At 44.6% G+C, this 20,441-nt stretch overlaps 1 protein-coding gene across 1 annotated transcript; it reads left to right on the forward strand.

Moving 5' to 3' along the window:
* Positions 1-152: 152 nt before the first annotated feature.
* Positions 153-20,297, forward strand: LOC122215221. Its single transcript, XM_042930318.1, is given in 5 exon segments — positions 153-240; positions 4,032-4,696; positions 4,699-7,752; positions 16,581-16,659; positions 20,191-20,297. Coding segments are annotated over 5 exon segments (3,993 nt in total).
* The last annotated feature ends 144 nt before the right edge of the window (positions 20,298-20,441 follow it).

Below are 20,441 nucleotides of genomic sequence, written 5' to 3' on the forward strand. Positions count from 1 at the left end.
GGGCCCAAACTGCATTTCTAAGTCTTCCTCCCCCCACACGATGTGTTGCAGTAGCAGTCCATCAGGGCGCCAACCTCACTTAAATAGTCCCACCCTTGCAATTTTTCACCCTGTAGAACTAGGGGCAGAGTCCAACAGTCTGTACTTCTGACATGTTTCCAGGTGATGCTGGTCCAGGAAGCACACTTCCAGAACAACTGCTTCAAAATCTTAAGCAGACTATAAATCATGCAACTTCAGGTACATTATGTCACAATTACAAGTCTTAATTTCTCTATTGTAAAATAGGGAACATGATAGGATCTAATCTATTAGGGTTGATATGAGGATCTAATGATCAGCTAGGAATCTGCCAACCACAGTCCACATCTGACCCATTGCCTATTTTGGTGCCAGTGTGAGCTAACAATGGTTTCTATAGTTTTGATGGGCTGCTTATAAGAAGAGGAAGAAGAGGGGAAGGAGGAAGTGAAGGGGGAAGAGGGGAAGAAGGGGATAGGAAGGGGAGAGGAAGGAAGGGGAAGAAGGAGAGGGGGAGGAAGGGGAGGGGGAAAGGAGGGAAGGGACGAAAGGGAAGAAAAAAGGGGAGGAGGCGACAGGAGAAGTGAGAGGAGGAGGGAGAGGGGAGGGAGAGGAGAGGGAGAGGGGAGGGTGGAGGGAGGGTGAGGGGAGGGGAGGGGGGAGGGAGGAGGGAAGCAGCAGCAGCAACAGAGACTGCATGTGGCTACAGGCTAAAAAAATTTACTACTTGGGATTTGGAAAAAGAAATCATTGCCTCCTGAGTTACAGCTCATAAAGAATATAGAGGCATCCATAATACTACCATCAATTCGTTATCAGTGATGAATGTTTGTTGTCATTACATTGAATCCCCTTTTACTTAAGTCTGTTTTTCCCATGTAGCCCAAAGTGGAATATTTCCTGCTCACTTACACAGTTCATAAAGGCAGCCTATGGAAGGGGTAAACACTGATCTGGTAATAATCATAATGATAACAATAACAACGGTAGGAGTAATAATAGACGAGGAACTGAGGTGACTTGATTACTGTCCCTTTAACTGTTTGGATTAGGGAGTAAAAATATGTGTTTTTACATATCAAAAATGATGTTTCTGGGGCGCCTGGGTGGCTCAGTCGGTTAAGCATCCAACTTCAGCTCAGGTCACAATCTCGCGGTCCGTGAGTTCGAGCCCCGCGTCGGGCTCTGGGCTGATGGCTCAGAGCCTGGAGCCTGCTTCCGATTCTGTGTCTCCCTCTCTCTCTGCCCCTCCCCCATTCATGCTGTGTCTCTTTCTGTCTCAAAAATAAATAAATGTTAAAAAAAAATTAAAAAATGATGTTTCTGCTTCAAAACAATTTTATCATCCCACATTAGGAAAAGCCCTTCCAGCTCTTTGGAATTGTCCTCAGAGCCTTGGGACAGTCTTTGAAATATCCTCCATGATGGCATGTCTCTCTTTTCTGAAGGTGGAGGCATTATCATATTTAAAACATAGGAATTGCTTAAAACCAAGTTTGTTTCCAAATATCACATGAAGAAGATAAGGGAAGATCACATTAGGAAATGTGGGATAACATCTAGAAAACCAGGCAACTCCTAAAACATTTTTAAAAATGTTTCAGGCAATGACAGCTGACTAGCACTGTGCCTGGTGTCCCACTACGATGTCTCAGGAAGGACTGCTGTGATTGCAAGACAGAGGGACACCATTCTCTCATTCACTCATGCCTTCATTTAGCAAACACTTCATTAGCGTTCTCCAGAGAAACAGAGCATTTATTTTACAGGCAGACATTTATTATAAAGCATTGGTTTATATGGTTATGGAGGCTGGCAAGTCCAAAATCTGCACACAGTGCACAGGCAGACTAGAGACCCAGGGAAGAGCCTAGGGTATAGTTCAAGTCTGAGTGCTATCTGCTGGCAGAATTCTTTCTCACTGGGGGATGTCAGCCTTTTTTTCTACTCAGGCCTTCAACTGCTTAAATAAGGCCCACCCACATTATGGAAGACAACCTGCTTTACTAAAAGTCCACCAATTTACTCATGGATCTCATCCAGATCCCCTCTCACAGAAACATCCAGAATAAAGTTTAACCAAATATCTGGGCACTAAGGTCCAGCCAAGTTGAGACATAAAACTAACCATCATAGAGACCCGACTTTTGCCAAATGTAAGTGAATGAATAGAACAGTCTCTTTCTCTGGTGAGTTCACATCCTCAAATATTAAATTGTATTTTGTCTGAACTTTGGTGGCAGGTTTTGAACCCTTTTGACAGTCCAGGTAAAGCTATGAACTTCTTCTTTGCAGAATACACATACGCACAAACCTCTGCTTATAATTTCAGGCATGGTTATTGAAAGGGCAGGCCTACGCCGGCCGACTCCATCTTGTTCTGTGTTCTCCACCTTGAGTGACTATGTCCCCGACATGACCCCTTTTCCAGGAAAATCACAGAAACCTCAGACCGCGCCTCCTCCCCTTGAGTAACCTCCCGCTCACCCGTTCAAACTTCCTGATCAAAACAGCCCAGCGACCTGCGTAACGGGACTCCGACCCTTCCCCAGCCAATCGGCCGAGGCCACGACCCTTCCCCAGCCAATCGGCTGAGGCCACAGCCATTACCTCACCAACTGCCCCTAGACCCCTATAAAACCTTTGTGCTTTTGAAACTCGCTCTCTCTCCCTGGTATCTCACCGCTGCGTCGGTGCAGGTAGGGGATTGAGCTCGAGCTAGCTCGAATAAAGGTTCTTTTGCTTTTGCATCGGACTCGGCTCCCTAGTGGTCTTTGGGGATCACTAATTCTGGGCATAACATTTGGGGGCTCGTCCGGGATCCCCAAGACTCCCGAGGGACCCCCGACCTGGAGAGCCTGACTGGCCACGGTTAGTGTCTGTCTGTTTGTTCTGTCTTTTCTGTGTGAGCTCATTTCTGGAATTCTGGTAGTGCCCGACGCGGTCTAAGTGGACGCACTGGAGGACCACGGGCCGGGAGTTTCAGAAGACGTTCTGATTCTCCCTTCTGGAGGGACGTGGAATCCCCTCAAAGGTCTGAGACGAAGCGGGTCGCTCCCGCTGGTCAGCGTGAGGCCGTCGTCTTTGGAGGGACGTGGAATCCCCTCATCGGTTTTGGAGGGACGTGGAATCCCCTCATCGGTTTTGAAGGGAGGTGGAATCCCCTCAAATGTCTAAGCTAGCTTTCAGTTTTGCTTCCATGGAGTTGGAAGACTTTCTAGGGGCCCTCTGTTTGTCTGTTTTTGTGTTTCTCTGTTTTGTTCTGTGGACTTACTGGACGGACGTTATGGGACAGACTCAGACTACTCCTCTAAGTATTATGATTGATCACTTTAAGGATGTGAGGGGAAGAGCTAACAACCTCAGTGTGGAAGTCCGAAAGGGTCGGTGGCAGTTTTTTTGTTCTAGCGAGTGGCCAACTTTCAATGTCGGATGGCCACCAGAGGGGACCTTCGACCTCCCTACCATCCACCGAGTCAGGAGTATCATCTCTCGGCCTAAGATGGGCCATCTTGATCAGCTCCCTTACATTATCACTTGGCAGGACCTTGTAGAAGACCCACCCTCTTGGCTTAAGCCCTTCCTAGCCCCGCTCCCTCTGGAGCCAAAACCCATTCTTGCTTTGCAGGGGACAAAGAAGAAGAAAAGTCTTATCCAGCCTTCAGCACCCCTCTACCCTGTCTTACAGGGGGGTACTGAAGAAGAATTAATTTTTCCTCCCCCCTATAACCCCTCTAGGATGCTGGAAGAACACCATCCTCCCCCTCCGGGGGAGGCAGACGCTGTTCCGAGAGCGGGAGGCGGAAACGCTCCAGGGGGAAGCCCGCCCTTTACCAGACAAAGGGCTCAGAGGAAGCAATCCGCCTCCGCTGCCGACTCCACTATTCTTCCCCTGTGAGCCACTGGACCCCCAGACAAGGGGAATCAGCCCCATCACTATTGGCCTTTCGCCACTAGTGACCTCTACAATTGGAAAGCTCAGAATCCTAAGTTTTCTGAGAAACCGGCAGGGATTATTGATTTATTAGACTCTGTTCTTTTTACCCATCAGCCCACGTGGGACGATTGCCAGCAGCTTTTGCAGGTCCTGTTCACGACTGAAGAAAGAGAAAGAATCCTCAATGAGGCCCGAAAACTAGTTCCGGGCACAGACGGGAATCCCATCACCAACCAGGCTCAGATAGATGCCTCCTTCCCCTTAACTTGGCCCCAGTGGGATTTCAACATGGCAGAAGGTAAGGAGAGTCTCCGGGTCTACCGCCAGACTCTAATGGGGGGTCTCCGAATGGCTGCTAGAAAGCCAACCAATTTGGCCAAGGTAGGAAATGTACAACAGGGAAAAGATGAATCTCCGGCTGCCTTTTTAGAACGGATCATGGAGGCATTCCGTACCTATACCCCCATGGATCCAGAGGCTCTGGAAAGCAAGGCAGCTGTTATCATGGCCTTTGTAAACCAATCGGCCATAGACATTAGGAGAAAATTACAGAAAATAGATAGACTAGGAGAAAAAAGTCTGCAGGACTTACTGGTGGTAGCCGAAAAGGTATATAATAACCGGGAGCCTCCTGAGGACAAGCAGGCTCGCGCCATGGCGGCTGCCAGCAGTAAGCAGACTCGAGACCTGGCCAGAATACTACTAGCTACCACTGCTGACTCCCCTGAGGAACGAGACGCCATCTCTGGCAGCTGGCAGACGAGGCAAGAAAAGGTAAAAGAACCACCAAGGGGGGGCAGCAGAGGCTGCAGAAGGATCAGTGCGCATACTGCAAGGAGATAGGGCATTGGGCCCGAGATTGTCTGAAAAGGGCCGGCGGGAAAGGAAGCAAGACTGATCGAGTAAAAGTCCTAGAGCTAGATGAACTAAGTGATTAGGGGAGTCGGGGTTCGGACCCTCTCCCCGAACCCAGGGTAACTCTTAAAGTGGAGGGGACCCCTGTTGACTTCCTTGTCGACACCGGAGCACAACATTCGGTCCTCCGCACCCCAGAAGGAAAACTAGCCAGCAAGAAGTCCTGGGTACAAGGGGCAACTGGTATGAGCCAGTATTCATGGACTACCCGAAGAACAGTAGATTTGGGAACGGGCCGGGTATCCCACTCCTTTATGGTAATACCAGAATGCCCTTACCCACTGTTAGGACGGGACTTACTGACCAAGATTGGAGCTCAGATAACTTTCAGACAAGGGGGGCCTCAGGTCACCGATGGCAAGGGCCACCCCATCCAGGTACTGACCATGAAACTGGAGGATGAATACCTCCTCCACCAGGAGGCGCTCCCGAGAGAGGATAATATAGACAGATGGCTACAAGAATTCCCCTCGGTTTGGGCAGAGACGGGGGGGATGGGACTAGCCGCTCATAGGACCCCAGTCCTGGTAGAGCTCAAGCCAGGAGAGAGTCCGGTAAGGATCAAACAATACCCCATGTCTCAGGAGGCCCGGAAGGGGATCCAGCCACACATCCGGAGACTACGAAGCCTAGGGGTACTAGTTCCTTGCCAGTCTGCCTGGAACACCCCCTTACTGCCGGTCAAAAAGCCTCACACAAATGACTACCGACCGGTACAAGACCTCCGGGAAGTAAATAAGAGGGTCGCGGACATACACCCAACTGTTCCCAACCCATATACTCTGTTGAGCTCCTTGGCGCCCTCCAGGGTCTGGTATACTGTACTAGATTTAAAGGATGCCTTCTTCAGTCTGCCGCTGGCACCCCAGAGCCAACCCCTGTTCGCCTTCGAGTGGCATGATCCGGAGGAGGGCTACAGTGGGCAACTCACCTGGACACGGCTACCTCAGGGATTCAAAAATTCACCCGCCATCTTTGACGAGGCACTACACGAGGACCTGGGTGAGTACAGAAGGGAGCACCCTGGCCTCACCCTTCTACAGTACGTAGATGACATCCTGATTGCTGCCGACATGGCCAAAGACTGTGAGCGAGGGACCCAGGACCTGCTGGCTACCCTGGGGGCCTTAGGGTACCGGGCATCCACGAAGAAGGCTCAGATATGCAGGGAGAGGGTAAGTTACCTGGGATATATCCTGGAGGGCGGACAGCAGCGGTTATCAGATGCCAGAAAAGAAACTGTCCTAAAGATCCCTACTCCCACCTCCTGAAGAGAAGTGAGGGAATTCCTAGGATCAGCTGGCTACTGCCGCCTCTGGGTTCCAGGTTTTGCTGAGATCGCCAGGCCCCTATATGAAGCTACCAAAGAGGGGAAAACATTTAAATGGACTGAAAAAGAAGAAATTGCCTTTAATCGGTTAAAAAAGGCCCTCCTAAGTGCCCCAGCCCTGGGCCTACCAGACATTACGAAACCCTTCCACCTCTTTGTAGACGAACATAAGGGAATAGCAAAAGGGGTTCTAACTCAAGCCTTAGGCCCCTGGAACCGCCCAGTGGCTTACCTGTCTAAGAAACTAGACCCAGTGGCTGCCGGCTGGCCGCCACGCCTAAGAATTATTGCGGCGACAGCACTCCTAGTCAAGGATGCAGACAAACTGACCCTAGGACAGGAGATCTGGATCACGACCCCACACGCCATTGAAGGGGTCCTGAAACAGCCTCCTGATAGATGGATGAGCAATACACGTATGACTCGTTACCAGAGCCTCCTACTCAACCCTCCACGAGTGCGGTTCCATCCCAGTGCAGCCCTCAATCCTGCAACCCTGCTGCCCGACCCTGACCTAGGTGCTCCACTACATGACTGTGCGGGAATCCTGGAACAAGTACATGGATTCCGGATGGACCTGACCGACCAGCCCCTCCCCGATGCCGAGGCTACTTGGTTCACTGATGGCAGCAGCTTTGTGTGAGATGGACACAGGTATGCGGGTGCAGCAGTGGTCACCGAAACGGACACCGTATGGGCGGAGGCTCTACCCTCCGGAATGTCAGCCCAGCGAGCAGAGCTCATAGCCCTCACCAAGGCGCTGATGCTGGGAGCTGGAAAACGGCTTAACATCTACACAGACAGCCGTTATGCATTTGCCACAGCTCATATTCATGGGGCAATTTATCAGGAGAGGGGGTTACTGACAGCAGAAGGACGGACTATAAAAAATAAGCAGGAGATACTTAACCTGCTTACGGCCTTATGGCTTCCTGCCAAGCTAGCCATTATCCACTGCCAAGGGCACCAAAAAGCTGATAACCCAGTAGCTAGAGGTAATCGAAAGGCTGACCAGGCAGCCAAGGCAGTAGCCCTTACTCCAGTCCCCACCATGACCATACAACTACCGGACCCGGGAGACCCAGTTTTACCAGACCAGCCCAAATACTCCCAGGAGGAGTTACAGCGGATCAAGAAACTCCCCATGGCCCAGGAGATAAAGGGATGGTGGTATACACCTAACAAGGAGCTCGTGCTGCCAGACCGGCTCGGAGTCTCAATATTAGAGCACATGCATCGGTCTACTCACATGGGGGCCCGAAAATTAAAAGACTTAATCCGACATGCCAGAATCAAGATTCACCAACAGGACACCAAAATAGAGCAAGTTGTATCTGCCTGCAAGACCTGCCAACTCACCAACGCGAGAGCCACATCAAATAAAAAAGGAACCAGGCTCAGAGGCACCAGACCGGGAGCCCAATGGGAAGTCGACTTCACTGAAGTCAAACCAGGAAAGTATGGTTATAAATATCTTTTAGTATTTACAGACACCTTCTCTGGCTGGGTGGAGGCATACCCGACCAAGCACAAAACGGCTCAGACGGTGGCTAAGAAGCTACTAGAAGACATCTTACCCAGGTATGGTTTTCCTGCCATGGTAGGATCAGACAATGGACCAGCTTTTATCTCGCAGGTAACACAGGCAGTAGCCAAGGCGGTGGGGGCAAACTGGAAATTACATTGTGCTTATAGGCCCCAGAGCTCAGGACAGGTAGAAAGAATGAATAGAACCCTAAAAGAGACCCTTACCAAATTAACCATGGAGACTGGCCGGGACTGGGTGACTCTCCTACCATACGCCCTTTACCGTGTTAGAAACACTCCTTACACTCTGGGTTTTACTCCCTACGAGATCATGTTTGGCAGGCCACCCCCTGTTATTCCCAGCCTTCGAGCTGAACTTATTGCTGAGTTTAAAGATCAAGAACTTTTTCTTTCCTTGACAGGGCTCCAGAGGGCGCACGAGGACATTCAGCCGCACCTCCATGCCATCTACGAGGCTGGCCCAACCCCGACACCTCATCAGTACAGGCCGGGAGACTGGGTCTACGTCAAGAGGCACCACCGAGAGACTCTCGAGCCGCACTGGAAGGGACCCTACATCGTGGTGTTGACAACCCCCACCTCTCTCAAGGTAGACGGCATCGCGACCTGGGTCCATCACACCCACGTTCGGCCAGCGGACCCCTCCTCGATCCGGAAGGACTTCGTCACGCGATGGGCCATCAGTCGGGACCAACACAACCCGCTCAAGCTCAAGCTCAAGCTACAGCGCATTCGACCCACCTAATATTGGTAACTCTGTTAACTCTGCTTGTCATTGCTCATGCTGCTGGGAGTCCCCACGCCCCCCAAAACATCACCTGGCAGATCATAGATACCAGCTCGGGGACAATACTTAATCAGACCTCCCAGAGCCACCCCAGGGACACATGCTTCCCAGAACTTAGTGTAAACCTCCAAACTCTGTTCCCCTTGTCACCATAAATGCAGCCGGTCCCATGATTGGGTCCGTAAGTTACATGACAAGGGGGGAATGGAAGGGCGGGCCTACGCAGGCCGACTCCATCTTGTTCTGCGTTCTCCACCTTGAGTGACTATGTCCCCGACATGACCCCTTTTCCGGGAAAATCACAGAAACCTCAGACTGCGCCTCCTCCCCTTGAGTAACCTCCCGCTCACCCGTTCAAACTTTCTGATCAAAACACGCCCAGCGACCTGCGTAACGGGACTCCGACCCTTCCCCAGCCAATCGGCCGAGGCCACGACCCTTCCCCAGCCAATCGGCTGAGGCCACAGCCATTACCTCACCAACTGCCCCTAGACCCCTATAAAACCTTTGTGCTTTTGAAACTCGCTCTCTCTCCCTGGTATCTCACCGCTGCGTCGGTGCAGGTAGGGGATTGAGCTCGAGCTAGCTCGAATAAAGGTTCTTTTCCTTTTGCATCGGACTCGGCTCCCTAGTGGTCTTTGGGGATCACGAATTCTGGGCATAACTGTTATATACACGGCCATCTTAAAGGGAGCTTTCTGTGAGTCATACGTCCCCACAGGTGCATGCTGTGATATGTGTGTTTGTGTTTCTATGCTCAGAGGGTTTGCTTCCTAGCCAGCTCTTGAAGATATAGTCTCAAACAGTCATGCATTTATTTTAGATACAGGCTAAACATTTCAATGACATTTATTATTGGGAGTTTTAAAGGCTGTCAGATGAAGGATCTTTTAATAAATAAAGGATCTCTCTAGTAGATTTAATATTGTTAAAATCTCTGAATATCTGTCAAGTGAAAAGATGTTGTGACATTTTCTAATACTCTTATTTCATTTGAAACACAGCTCAGATGTGATTGTTTCTTGGTACTTGAGTCTGCAGCCTATGTATCTATAAAGGCACTTTTAACTCTTATTATGTTTTAGTCAAATGGTTATTGTCTAATTTCTCATAAAAAAGGTTTAACTGCGTACTCCATTTAACCATATTTTTAAAGAGCATACATATATTTATGAAATCATTGCCTCCTTAATTGATAAATATAACTATATTTCTTTTTATTATAAATATAAGAATATGTGCATGTCATTACTAACCTAAGCTTGTTGGCCAAATGGCTACTCCAGTTAAAATTCTATTCCAGTTAAAAATGCTTCTCATTAGACTGTCAGCTCTGAGGTCATAACAGAGAGAGTTCTGCTCATAAAACCCCAGTAGAAACAGAAACAATTCCTTTATGAACACTTCAGTGACTTCATTCCCTAGAGAAAATGCTGTTGTTTATTCCTTTCTTTTAGGAAAAAAAAAAAAAAAGAATACAGTATTCTCTTTTGCTGTTGTTTGGTTGGTTGGTTGGTTGGTTTGGTTTCTTAAAAGGGTACAGGTTTGTTTGCACAGTGCTTTTAACAGTCTTAGCAGATAGACAGGGGTTATTGCAACAAAGTATCGATTTAGACAGCAATCTGTTCTTGTTCCCTGAATTGCGCTACTTCACGGTGTGCTCAGGCTACATCTTTGAGTGTTACTGGGGTCTGAGTGGGGGGGCATGCAAACCCAGAAGCCCCCAGAACAACCTGCATAGTCCCTGAGACAATGCATAGTCCTTGATCCTCTCAACAGCTCCCCCCTAGCGGCCAGTGAGTCTGGGTGCACCTCCCCTGTACTCCCCCGTCCAGAGCCTTTGCTTCTGCAGCCTCTTGGCTGAGCTGCTGAGGGTTAACCCCAGGAACAGAGATGGAAGATGCCAGTTGCTGCTTTTAGCCAATCACATGTTGAATATCAACTAATTAAATGTATTCGCTGTTTTCTGAACTTGTTGCAATGAGAAGCTCACCTGACTTGTTTTGCATTCTCTGGAGCAACACTGGAGAAACCACTCACATGGAAATACAGTCAACCTAGCTGGCTTACGGTGTATCAGCGTTTCCGGCCTGCAAACATCTGTGCCCCCGCACACCTCCACGCTTTCCTTCAGTCTCACTGCTCATTGTACTGCCTATGCCAACACATTCGAAAAAACAGTGACTCCAGTCCCGAGTAGCTGCTTTTGGAAATTGGAAGTTCTTGCCCCCAGATAAATCTTGAGTAGAGACTGGCAAGTGTATTTCTTGTGCATACTCTGAAATGTGTCGTGGCTTTGAGAGAATGAGGGAAGAAAAATCGCAGCGGATTTAGCGGATTTAGGCCGGGGACCGCGCAAGCGCCACTGAGCATGCCTTGCCCCTCAGGCTACTTTAATGGGTCAGCGGTCCTTTCTCCCTCCCAGAGGACGCTTTCCTCTGAGAAATCTGTGCCGCAGGAGCACAATGATGGCCAGCTCCTCAGGCATGCTTGGCGCCAGGGTGCAGAAGGAAACCCTGCAGACACACATTTGTGTCCTCAACCACCTCTACATCCACCCAGGGCTCATGGGTGGCTACGGCTGCTGTAAGACCGGTCCCCAGTACAAAGATCGGCCATGGCTTCTAGCAGTTTCTTTTTCTTTTATTTTAATTTTTTAAATGTTTTTTAATTTACTTATTTTGAGAAAGAGAGAGAGCATAGGGGAAGAGCAGAGAGAGAAAGAGGGAAAGAGCATACCAAGCAGGCTCTGTGCTGTCAACGCAGAGCCCTATTTTGGGCTCACATTCATAAACAGGTCATGACCTGCGCCGAAATCAAAAGTCAGAAGTTGAACAAACTGAGCCACCCAGGCGCCCCTAGAAGTTTATTTTTAGAACAGAGCTGAGGGTGTGTCTATCAAGTTGCCCTTTATCTAGCACTCTGTCAGCTTGGAGCTGTGTGCCAGTGAGGATCCCAAGAAAGGTTGCTGATGGATAAGCACATTGTGGAGAATAAGGAAGGGAGTCATCAGCCTCTCCCATGAACCAAGACTGTGGCCATCCTCCAGGAACCCCTTGAACTGGGTTGTCATTTACTGTCAGTGTGCTTAGCTCTGGGCCACCACCTGTATAAGAGGCCACAGCTGACAGTGCCACACCCATAAATGTCCCAGGGAGTGGGTCAACTGTTCCTAATATTTAGATGATTGTATACTGATGATTTAAGGAATGTTTGTAGTCCTACATATCATCATCCTGCCAAAGACACTAAATATGATGGATGTGTTTTTAAGTTGGCCAAGTTGGGTGTCTGTTTAGTTCAGTTAGAATTTATACCCTAGTTTGGAAAATATTTGTTTTTGTTTTTGTTTTTTTTTGGGGGGGCGGGGCTTTGCTTTTGCTTTATTTTTGTTTCTTTGTTTGTTTGGTGGCAAACTATCTCTTCTGTATTGATAATAAGATTTTTTATGTAGCTTGACCTGAACATAATTTTGTTCTTATAAATTTTTCTTTTTTAGTTTACAAAGTTCTGTAATTTTTGGTTGGGAAGCAATCAAGTCAAAAGAAACGTGATTAGCCAGTGAGCTCACAAGAACAGCATGGCTTTGTCAACTTCAAAGAAAAAGAGAGTGAAAGAGAAATGGCTCAAATCACATTTTAGCCTCCAGAGTATTTGAAAAGTAACAGATGGAATTTACAGAGGGAAAATACCATCAGAGGCTATTTTTCCAATCATTTATATTTGTTGCCAGTGAACTCCTGAATAAATGCAGAGCTTTTGAGATGTCATGCATGAAAGAGTAATGCTGTGTTTTGGCTGAGCAGTTTGGAACAAAAGAATAGAAGAGAAAGAAGAACCCAGCAGCTGGGGTGACTGAGTTTCTGCCTGAGTTCATTCAGATGAATCACCCCATTGAGTGACATTCCTTGCCATTATGGCCACTTGCCAGGCATCCTCGTAGGACTGAACGTGGTACTTGTGAGCACTTCTCATGGAGATCTACGTAGTTTTAGGTTTCTCAACCCAGGATACAAGTAATTGAAATTCTCTCCTTCTCAGTTCTAGATCTGAGTGTCAGTGACATGCACGCCTCCTGGGACAGGGTGCCCTGAGAAGATCCATGGAATCCAATACTAGCACATGATGTCCTCTTAAAGGCTCGCTCTAAGTCCATTTGCAATGCAGAATCTTACGGGCTCCCTCCCTTGACAAGGGCAATGCAAAGCTGTCCAACCTGCAACCTGTGTGAAAACCACCTGGTTATTTTTGAGCCTTGTCAAAATTCAGATCCATTACACAGCAAGTGATCTATCAGATACTTTTAACTGTATTTCTGATTTGTTTAACCCTTTGTAACATGTCCTTCATAGTGCCAAACCCTTGCTGGCGAGAATAAAGTACATTTTAATTCACTGCCCTCAGTGCTGTAATAACTCATGTTACTAGCCTACATTTTGAAAGCATTTTATTGTTGGGAGTTTTCAAGCTATGTTATAATTCTTAAACAAATTATTGGTGGGAGTTAGGCAAGTGTGGAATAAATATCAAGCAGTTTTCGAAATATTTCCTTCTAACACATACTAGCTTTACATATTCTGAACTGAATGAATTTATCAACCAAGGCTGAATTCATGAAACGATTACAGTCCATATATTCATGTACTTTTCTCAAAATAAAAACATTAGTGTATACAAAGTAATGAATACATCTCAAGCATAAATTCTCAAATCTAGAAAATCCTACCTGCCTGGGTGACTGAAGACCACAGCTGTACTTGAAGCCTTGAATATTTTTTTCACAGAGCTCTGGGATGAGTCATGTACATCCCTCAACATGGAGATTCCCTCACATTAGCGAGCAAACCAACATCCCATGGAACAAAGCAAGGATTTCATTGCTTTTTTTCTTTCATTGTGTTCCCCAGAATTCTGGGATAAGTCAGGAGTAAGACCAAAGACTAAACAGTTCCATACACACGTCCAAGTCTAGATCCTGTGACCTACCTCAGGGAATGGCAGCCTGTGCCAGAAAAGGGCCTTAAGACAAGCCTGTATATTTCTCTTTCCTTTGAAATGTGGCACGAATAATTTCTAGTGTTCCTGAATTGCTGAGTGAGCAAATATTCCAAACTTTATTACTCTTCTTCTCACTCATCATGATATATATGTATATATAGAGAGGTAGATATATATGCACAAACATACACATAGATACACATTTACATATATATGCAGTCAATCTGTGTATGTGTGTGTGTGTGTATATATATATATATATATATATATATATATATACACACTATACAAATCTGTATCTTGGTGTGTGTGTGTGTGTGTGTGTGTGTGTATACAGATTTACATATGTATCATATATATCATATGTGCAATATCATCATATATCATATTATATATGGAATCATATATATAATATGTACCATATATATAATCAAAGAGGCTGACCTAAAGCCCGTATGTATGTGTACTATATATATATATATATAGTATATGTATACTATATATATATATATATATATTTACATATATACAAACATGCACATACAGACCTCATGTATACACATATACATATATACATTTATACACACACACACTCACACACACACACACACACACGCATACGTTAGAACATACATATGTTGAAAACATCTACAGCTGTAGAAACTGGTATCTGGCCCCCAACCCTCGACCACCCTCACTCACTACCAAAGATATTTTTGTTCATACCAGATAGTCAAGGTAGAGTTCCTGGAAGAAAAAGAGTATGAGCCAGCCCTTTAAGGAAGCAGTAACTCACATCAATAAAAAGAGGAGAGACAGAAGGGACATTTTTACAGAGCACATACCTGATAAAGGATTAATATGAGAATGATGAAGAATACTTAATAGCAAACAAAACAAGATTAAATTTAATTATGCAAAGTTCAAAAACATTCACAAGTGAAGTATATATTATAAAGGAGACAAAGTTAGAAAGAAAAGGAGTAATAATTTTAAAATCCAAGGGATGATTATCTTTGAAGAAGGATCAGAAAAGGAAGGGATTGTGCTATTAACGTTTTACAATTTGGAAATTGATCCCCTGAGTCAGAGGGGCTGACTCAAAGTCAACACTTCACAAAGGCATAGTTAACAAAACAAAGGCGAGAATACTGATGGAAGCATTTGGGTGTAAATAGAATGGCTGGCCTCAAGAAGTGAGGACACCCAAAATAAGGTTCTTGGTTGTGTCTAAAGCTCAACTTGGCGACGTTTCCAAGATACAATGCAGTAGCTTCGCCTCTCCTTGTGTATTCAAAGCAGCCAAAGTGATTGAAACATTCAAGCAAACTTCAAGAATTGTCACTTACACTCTGCTGTTGGAATTAATACAAACTCTCCCATGTGGTTTTTTTTGTTTGGTAAGTAAGAAAAAAAAAAAAAAACCACTAGATATTCTGAAAAGATTTACTTACTTGATGTTTATCATCTTACTTGTAATCAATTGTGAGATGGATTCTGCATCACAATGCCATAAAGATGCGAGCTATAATTTTGCGCTTTCTTGTTTCAAAATAAGAAGTTAATTAAAAAATGTTATGCATGGGAAGTATGGCTCTTATCCCTTCTGAAAGATTTTACATACTACTTCCTTAGCTTCAAAACCAGAAAATAATTTTTTCAGGAGTCTTATTTCTTTGTTTTATTTTCTAGAAAGATAGAAATTTCCTGAGTGTGGTGTCAAGAGAGTTGGTTAAAACAACAGTAAAACTTCTTTTCTTTTCAGCAGCTTAAAAATGTATTTTATCTTTGTTTCATTAACTGAAGATTATACCTGATTCTCTAATACCTTTTCATAGCCCGTATTATGTATTCCCCATGTTCGCATGGACAGTGCAAGTTATTGGAAGCTTGTATGAGGCACAGGTTTACATGTCATCTGTGTGTATACTGTCATTGACAAGGCATAGAAAGACCCTTAAAAATTGCCATGCACATGAACCCCACCAGTCTACTCTACAAACGTATCATTAGGAGAGAATCAGAAATGTGATTAAAGACTTGTAAGCCAACATAGGTACTTATGTGCTAGCAAAAAATATGAACAGCTAAAATATGCACCAATAGGTGAATAACAAATAAGTTATAGTACATTCATACAAAGAAGCAGTTTATAGCCATTAAAAAGAGCCTTCAGGAAATATTTAATGACATGGAAAAGGCTGCTGGTATAATATAAAGTGAAACAAATTAGTAATCAAAACTCTGTGGACCTAATGATCCCAATTACGGCAAAAACACATCTGCACAAGACAAAATGACAATACACTAAGTGAAATGTAATAAACTGGCAAAACTTTCTAGGTAATGGACTTATAGTGATTATGATCTTTCTTTTTTTCCTATCACTTCCCAAACTTACATGGAGAGCATTGTTATTTTTCTTATAAAATCATTACTTTAAAAAACAGTTCCATGGATAGATAACACAAATTTCTGCCATATACTTAAAAGTAAGCATTAAATCTAAAGTAAAATTTAGTTTTTTGATTCATAAATCCTACATTTGTATTTCAAAACTTACTGTAACATGGTACTGGATAGAATCTGCTGTGTGTGTGTGTGTGTGTGTGTGTGTGTGTGTGTGTGTGTGTGTGATAGGTACGTGGGTGATAGAGAGAGAGGAGAGGGCCAAGAGACAGCAGAACAAAAGGCTGGTGACCCTAAGCTTTGAAAGCAACCTGACCTGGCGGCCAATTCTCATTCTATTGCTTGTTATCTCCGTGATTCCAGACAAGTTCTCATTTGTAAAGGGATAATCGCAGTTTTTAAGATTTTGTAACTGCCATGTGAGGTCTTTAGTAGAACGCCCAGTTCAAGGTAACTTTGCAGCTGTTGAGACCATCACTCTGATTAGGAGAGGCCAGGGCCTATCTAGTGCCCAACTCCTCATCACGAGGGACACGACAAGGTGGGTGTCAGTACAGGCACCACCTCCTCCAGTCACCAGTATATTGGTAGTGTTCTCATAGCACTCTCTTTTCCTCCTGCTTGACTTTCTCCAGGGACAAGCTGTGGTTGAGCTGGACCTGTTGGGCTTGGTTGGTGTGGAAGAAGATATGGTGGCCAGGACAAGCCCCATGGGCAATTCCTAAAGGAAAGGTCCTCCCCAGTTCCAGTGATTGTAGTAGGAGCCAGACAAGCCACACGGCACCAAACAGCACAAAACTTAGAAGTGAGATTTTACAGGCACCTAGGAACTTGTGGGATCACAGCCTAGCTTTAGAAACACCCTAAAACAGTAGATTTCTCCATGAATGAATGAAGCAGCCCAATTAATCAGCATTTTCAGTCACATGACCTAAAATACAAGTTACACTAGCATACAGATAAAAAGCAGTGTTTTGTTAATTTGAAGCCCACATAGTGGAATAATATCTCATTTGTTATGTGATCCTATATGCAGAACATCAATTATCCAAACACACAGCTAAGACCTAGGATATGGACGCATACAAACTCCAAACAGGACAAAAAGGTTTCCACAATATTCCAAAGCCATGCATGGATGTTGATGCACTTTATCCCCAACTCCCATGCTATGCTCTGTCAGAAGAATCGGGATTCTGGTGAGGTGGATGCTGCTGTGTGCTGGCAGAGCCCTGCAGGTTGGATGCCCCTACTCTGCCAGATGAGGACAGAGCTCAGGTAGCCCTCTGCTCATAGCTGGAGGGCCTTGCTCAGGGTCAGGCAGCATCCAATGTGTGGTTGATGAAAAAGTATAGATGCCCAGTGCCCTCCACTGAAATGGCATTAACTGAGATCCATGCTGCTCCCTCTGAGGCCCTTGATGTGACTGTGCTCACTCCCCGCTTCAGGCTCTGCTCCATCAATGACTTCACTCTCCCGCACACTTTGATTCAACTGCACTCCTCAATAAACTCCCTGCCATGGAGCTGTCCTAGCCTGGGACACCTGACCCATGGCATCTAATTCCTACTCCATGTGAAATTATAAGTAGCATATTAGAATGGCTACACTGGTACTTCTGGAAGCAGGAGAGGTCACCGAGAATCCTGGTGGGTAAGAGCAGAACAATAATTAATACAAGCGATGAAAAATGTATGTACAATATTTAAAAAATTGATGCCATCTTGTGCAGTTACAAATAGATCTATATAATCCAATATTCCCTAAGGAACTCTTTATTCATAATAAATGAGTCTGAGATATAAAGAAATGATTCATTTATGTTTGAAAAAGTAAGGAACTGTGTGATACTCTTTGTTTACATTCTTGTCAGAAAGTAGTTTATGAAAGATGTGCAGGGCAACACTCTAGTATAGCTTTAAAAAGGATAATGATTTCCAAAGGATACTAGGTTAAATGGATATTTGTATGGAATATCTAATAGGTGTGACTAACTCCTACCTCTCAGCGTACACAAAGATTAATGCCAGATGGATTAAAGATCCACATATGAAAGAAAAAATACAGCTTTTTGAAAAAATCATAAAAGGACTTCTTCATGACTTTGGGAAGACAAAAAAAAAACTGCTTAACTAGAGAGCACGAGATGTACTAATCATAAAAGAAAAAAATACAATATATTAGACCACATTAACATAAATAACTTGGATTCACCAAAAGTCATCATAGAGAGAATGATAGAGTAAGCCATACATATTTGACCAAGGACTCCTACCCACAAAATATAAAGAGCTCCTACAAATCAATAAGAAATAGGAACCCAAGATAAGGTTATCCAAGTAGCCACTAAGTGTATGAAAAAATGCTCAATTACATTAGTGATTAGTGAAATGGGAATTAAAACCACTATATAATAGCAAAAAAAATTTAGAAAGACAAAAAGTACTAATTATTGTTAAGGATGTAACTCTCAGACACTTCTAGATCCAGCATAAATTGGTCACTGTTGGATCATTTTGTCCAACAAAATGGAAACTCTTTGTCAGTGTCTACTAAGGCTGAACTCTTTCATACTCCGTGACTCAAAATTCTACCCTTATGTTAATACCCCTAAGGTTGTGTACATGTTTTCATCAAAAGACATGTCATAGTGTAACTAATTGTAATAGCCAGAAACTGGAAATTACCTGAATATCCATCACCGGTGGGTTGGGTGAAGACATTGTGGCATATTCATACAATAGAATACCATAATACTATGTGAATAAAACCAATATGGGTCAATCTCATAAACATAGCAGTAAGTGAAATAAGCCAGACAGACTAGAATATAAACATTAATAAAATACAAGCATTTGTAGTTCATAAAAATTATAAAGATAAATAAAGCTAACATAAACTGTTGGATGTCAGAATTGTGGTCCTCTCGGTGGGAAGTAGTGATTAAAAGGGGCCCAAGGAGGGTTTCTGGAATTACTGGGGATGTTCTGTTTCTTGAGGTGCTGTTTACATGGGGACATTATATTTGTGAGGATTTCTTTACGATATGTGCAATTTTCTGCATACTGTATACTTCAGTAAAAGGTTAAGAATGCAATGGCCCATAAATTATTAGAATTTGATTTCTGCAAAACTCATTTAGAATGAGATGTTCCAGTAATTTAGGTGGTATTAGATCAAGAAAGAAGGAAGGACTGGACGAGGGAGGGTGGGAGGTTGACTGAGATCAGCACTTGCCCTCCCTTCTTCTTCACTGCTCCCAACAATGGCTTTCTTTGTGTGTAGTTTGGAAGGTCATTGAAGGACAAATGTCAGAAGTACAGTTTCAGAGAAAGCCTGGTACTAGCCAGGCAGGCTTATCTGCTTTAGTTTGCACAAAAAAACTAAAAATATTATAATTTTAAAAAATAGAGAAAATTCATGTATTATACACAATACGAAATGACCTAAATACCACACTAAATGCTTCATGTCTGTTAAGATTTCCTTTTTTTTTTTTCCTAACAAATTCAAGTTTGAGCTTCAGGACCTGTGTTTGAAGAATGTGCACAAATGCTTGTGTTTTTGTGTGTGCATAGTGTGCCTGTGTGTGTGCCTGTGCCTGTGTGTATACCCGTGTGTGTGTGTGTGTGCATGCATGTGCCTGTATGTGCCTATGCCTGTGTGTGTGCATATGTGTGCTTGTGCCTATGTGTGTACATATGTGTGCCTGTGGGTGTGCCTGTGCCTGTGTGTGTGTGCATATGTGTCCCTGTGTGTGTACACCTGTGTGCCTGTGCCTACGCGTATGCATGTGTGTCTGTGTGCATGCATGTGCCTCTGTGTGTGCCTATGCCTATGTGTGTGCATATGTGTGCCTGTTTGTGTGCATATGTGTGTCTATGTGTGTCTGTGTATGCACGTGCCTGTGTGTGCATATGTGTGTCTGTGTGTTCCTGTGCCCATGTGTATACACGTGTTTCCGTGTGCATGCACGTGCCAATGTGTGTGTGCCTGTGCCCGTGTGTGGGCATATGTATGACTATGTGTGCATGTGCCTGTGTGTGCATATGTGTGTCTGTATGTGCATATATGTTTCTGCGTGTGTGCATGTGCCTGTGTGTGTGCATATGTGTGTCTGTGTATGTGCACGGTCCCAGTGTGTGCATGTGTGCCTATGTGTGTGCATGTACCTTTGTGTGAAATTTTTCTTTGAAGACACTGGGATCAAAATACCTCCATTTTCTATTTTTCATTTTTGTTTAGATGACCCACTGGGGATGGATGAGTTTTCTGTTGCTGGCATTTTGTATAAATTTCGAGTGGATGTTTCTTTACAATGTCTTGCTGGCACGGGTATTCTCGTTCAATAGGGCATAGTCAGCCAGGTCTGTAGCATGTAGCACAGCCATTCAGTATTGAAAGCATTCATCAGGAGAGGCAGACAGAACATGTGCATGGCTGAATTCCCCGTAGCCATTCCCCACATTTGTAGAAGTGTAGATTTGTCAGAATCG

The sequence above is a fragment of the Panthera leo genome, chromosome A3 (assembly GCF_018350215.1).
Source record: "Panthera leo isolate Ple1 chromosome A3, P.leo_Ple1_pat1.1, whole genome shotgun sequence".
In the NCBI taxonomy this organism is placed as follows: domain Eukaryota; kingdom Metazoa; phylum Chordata; class Mammalia; order Carnivora; family Felidae; genus Panthera; species Panthera leo.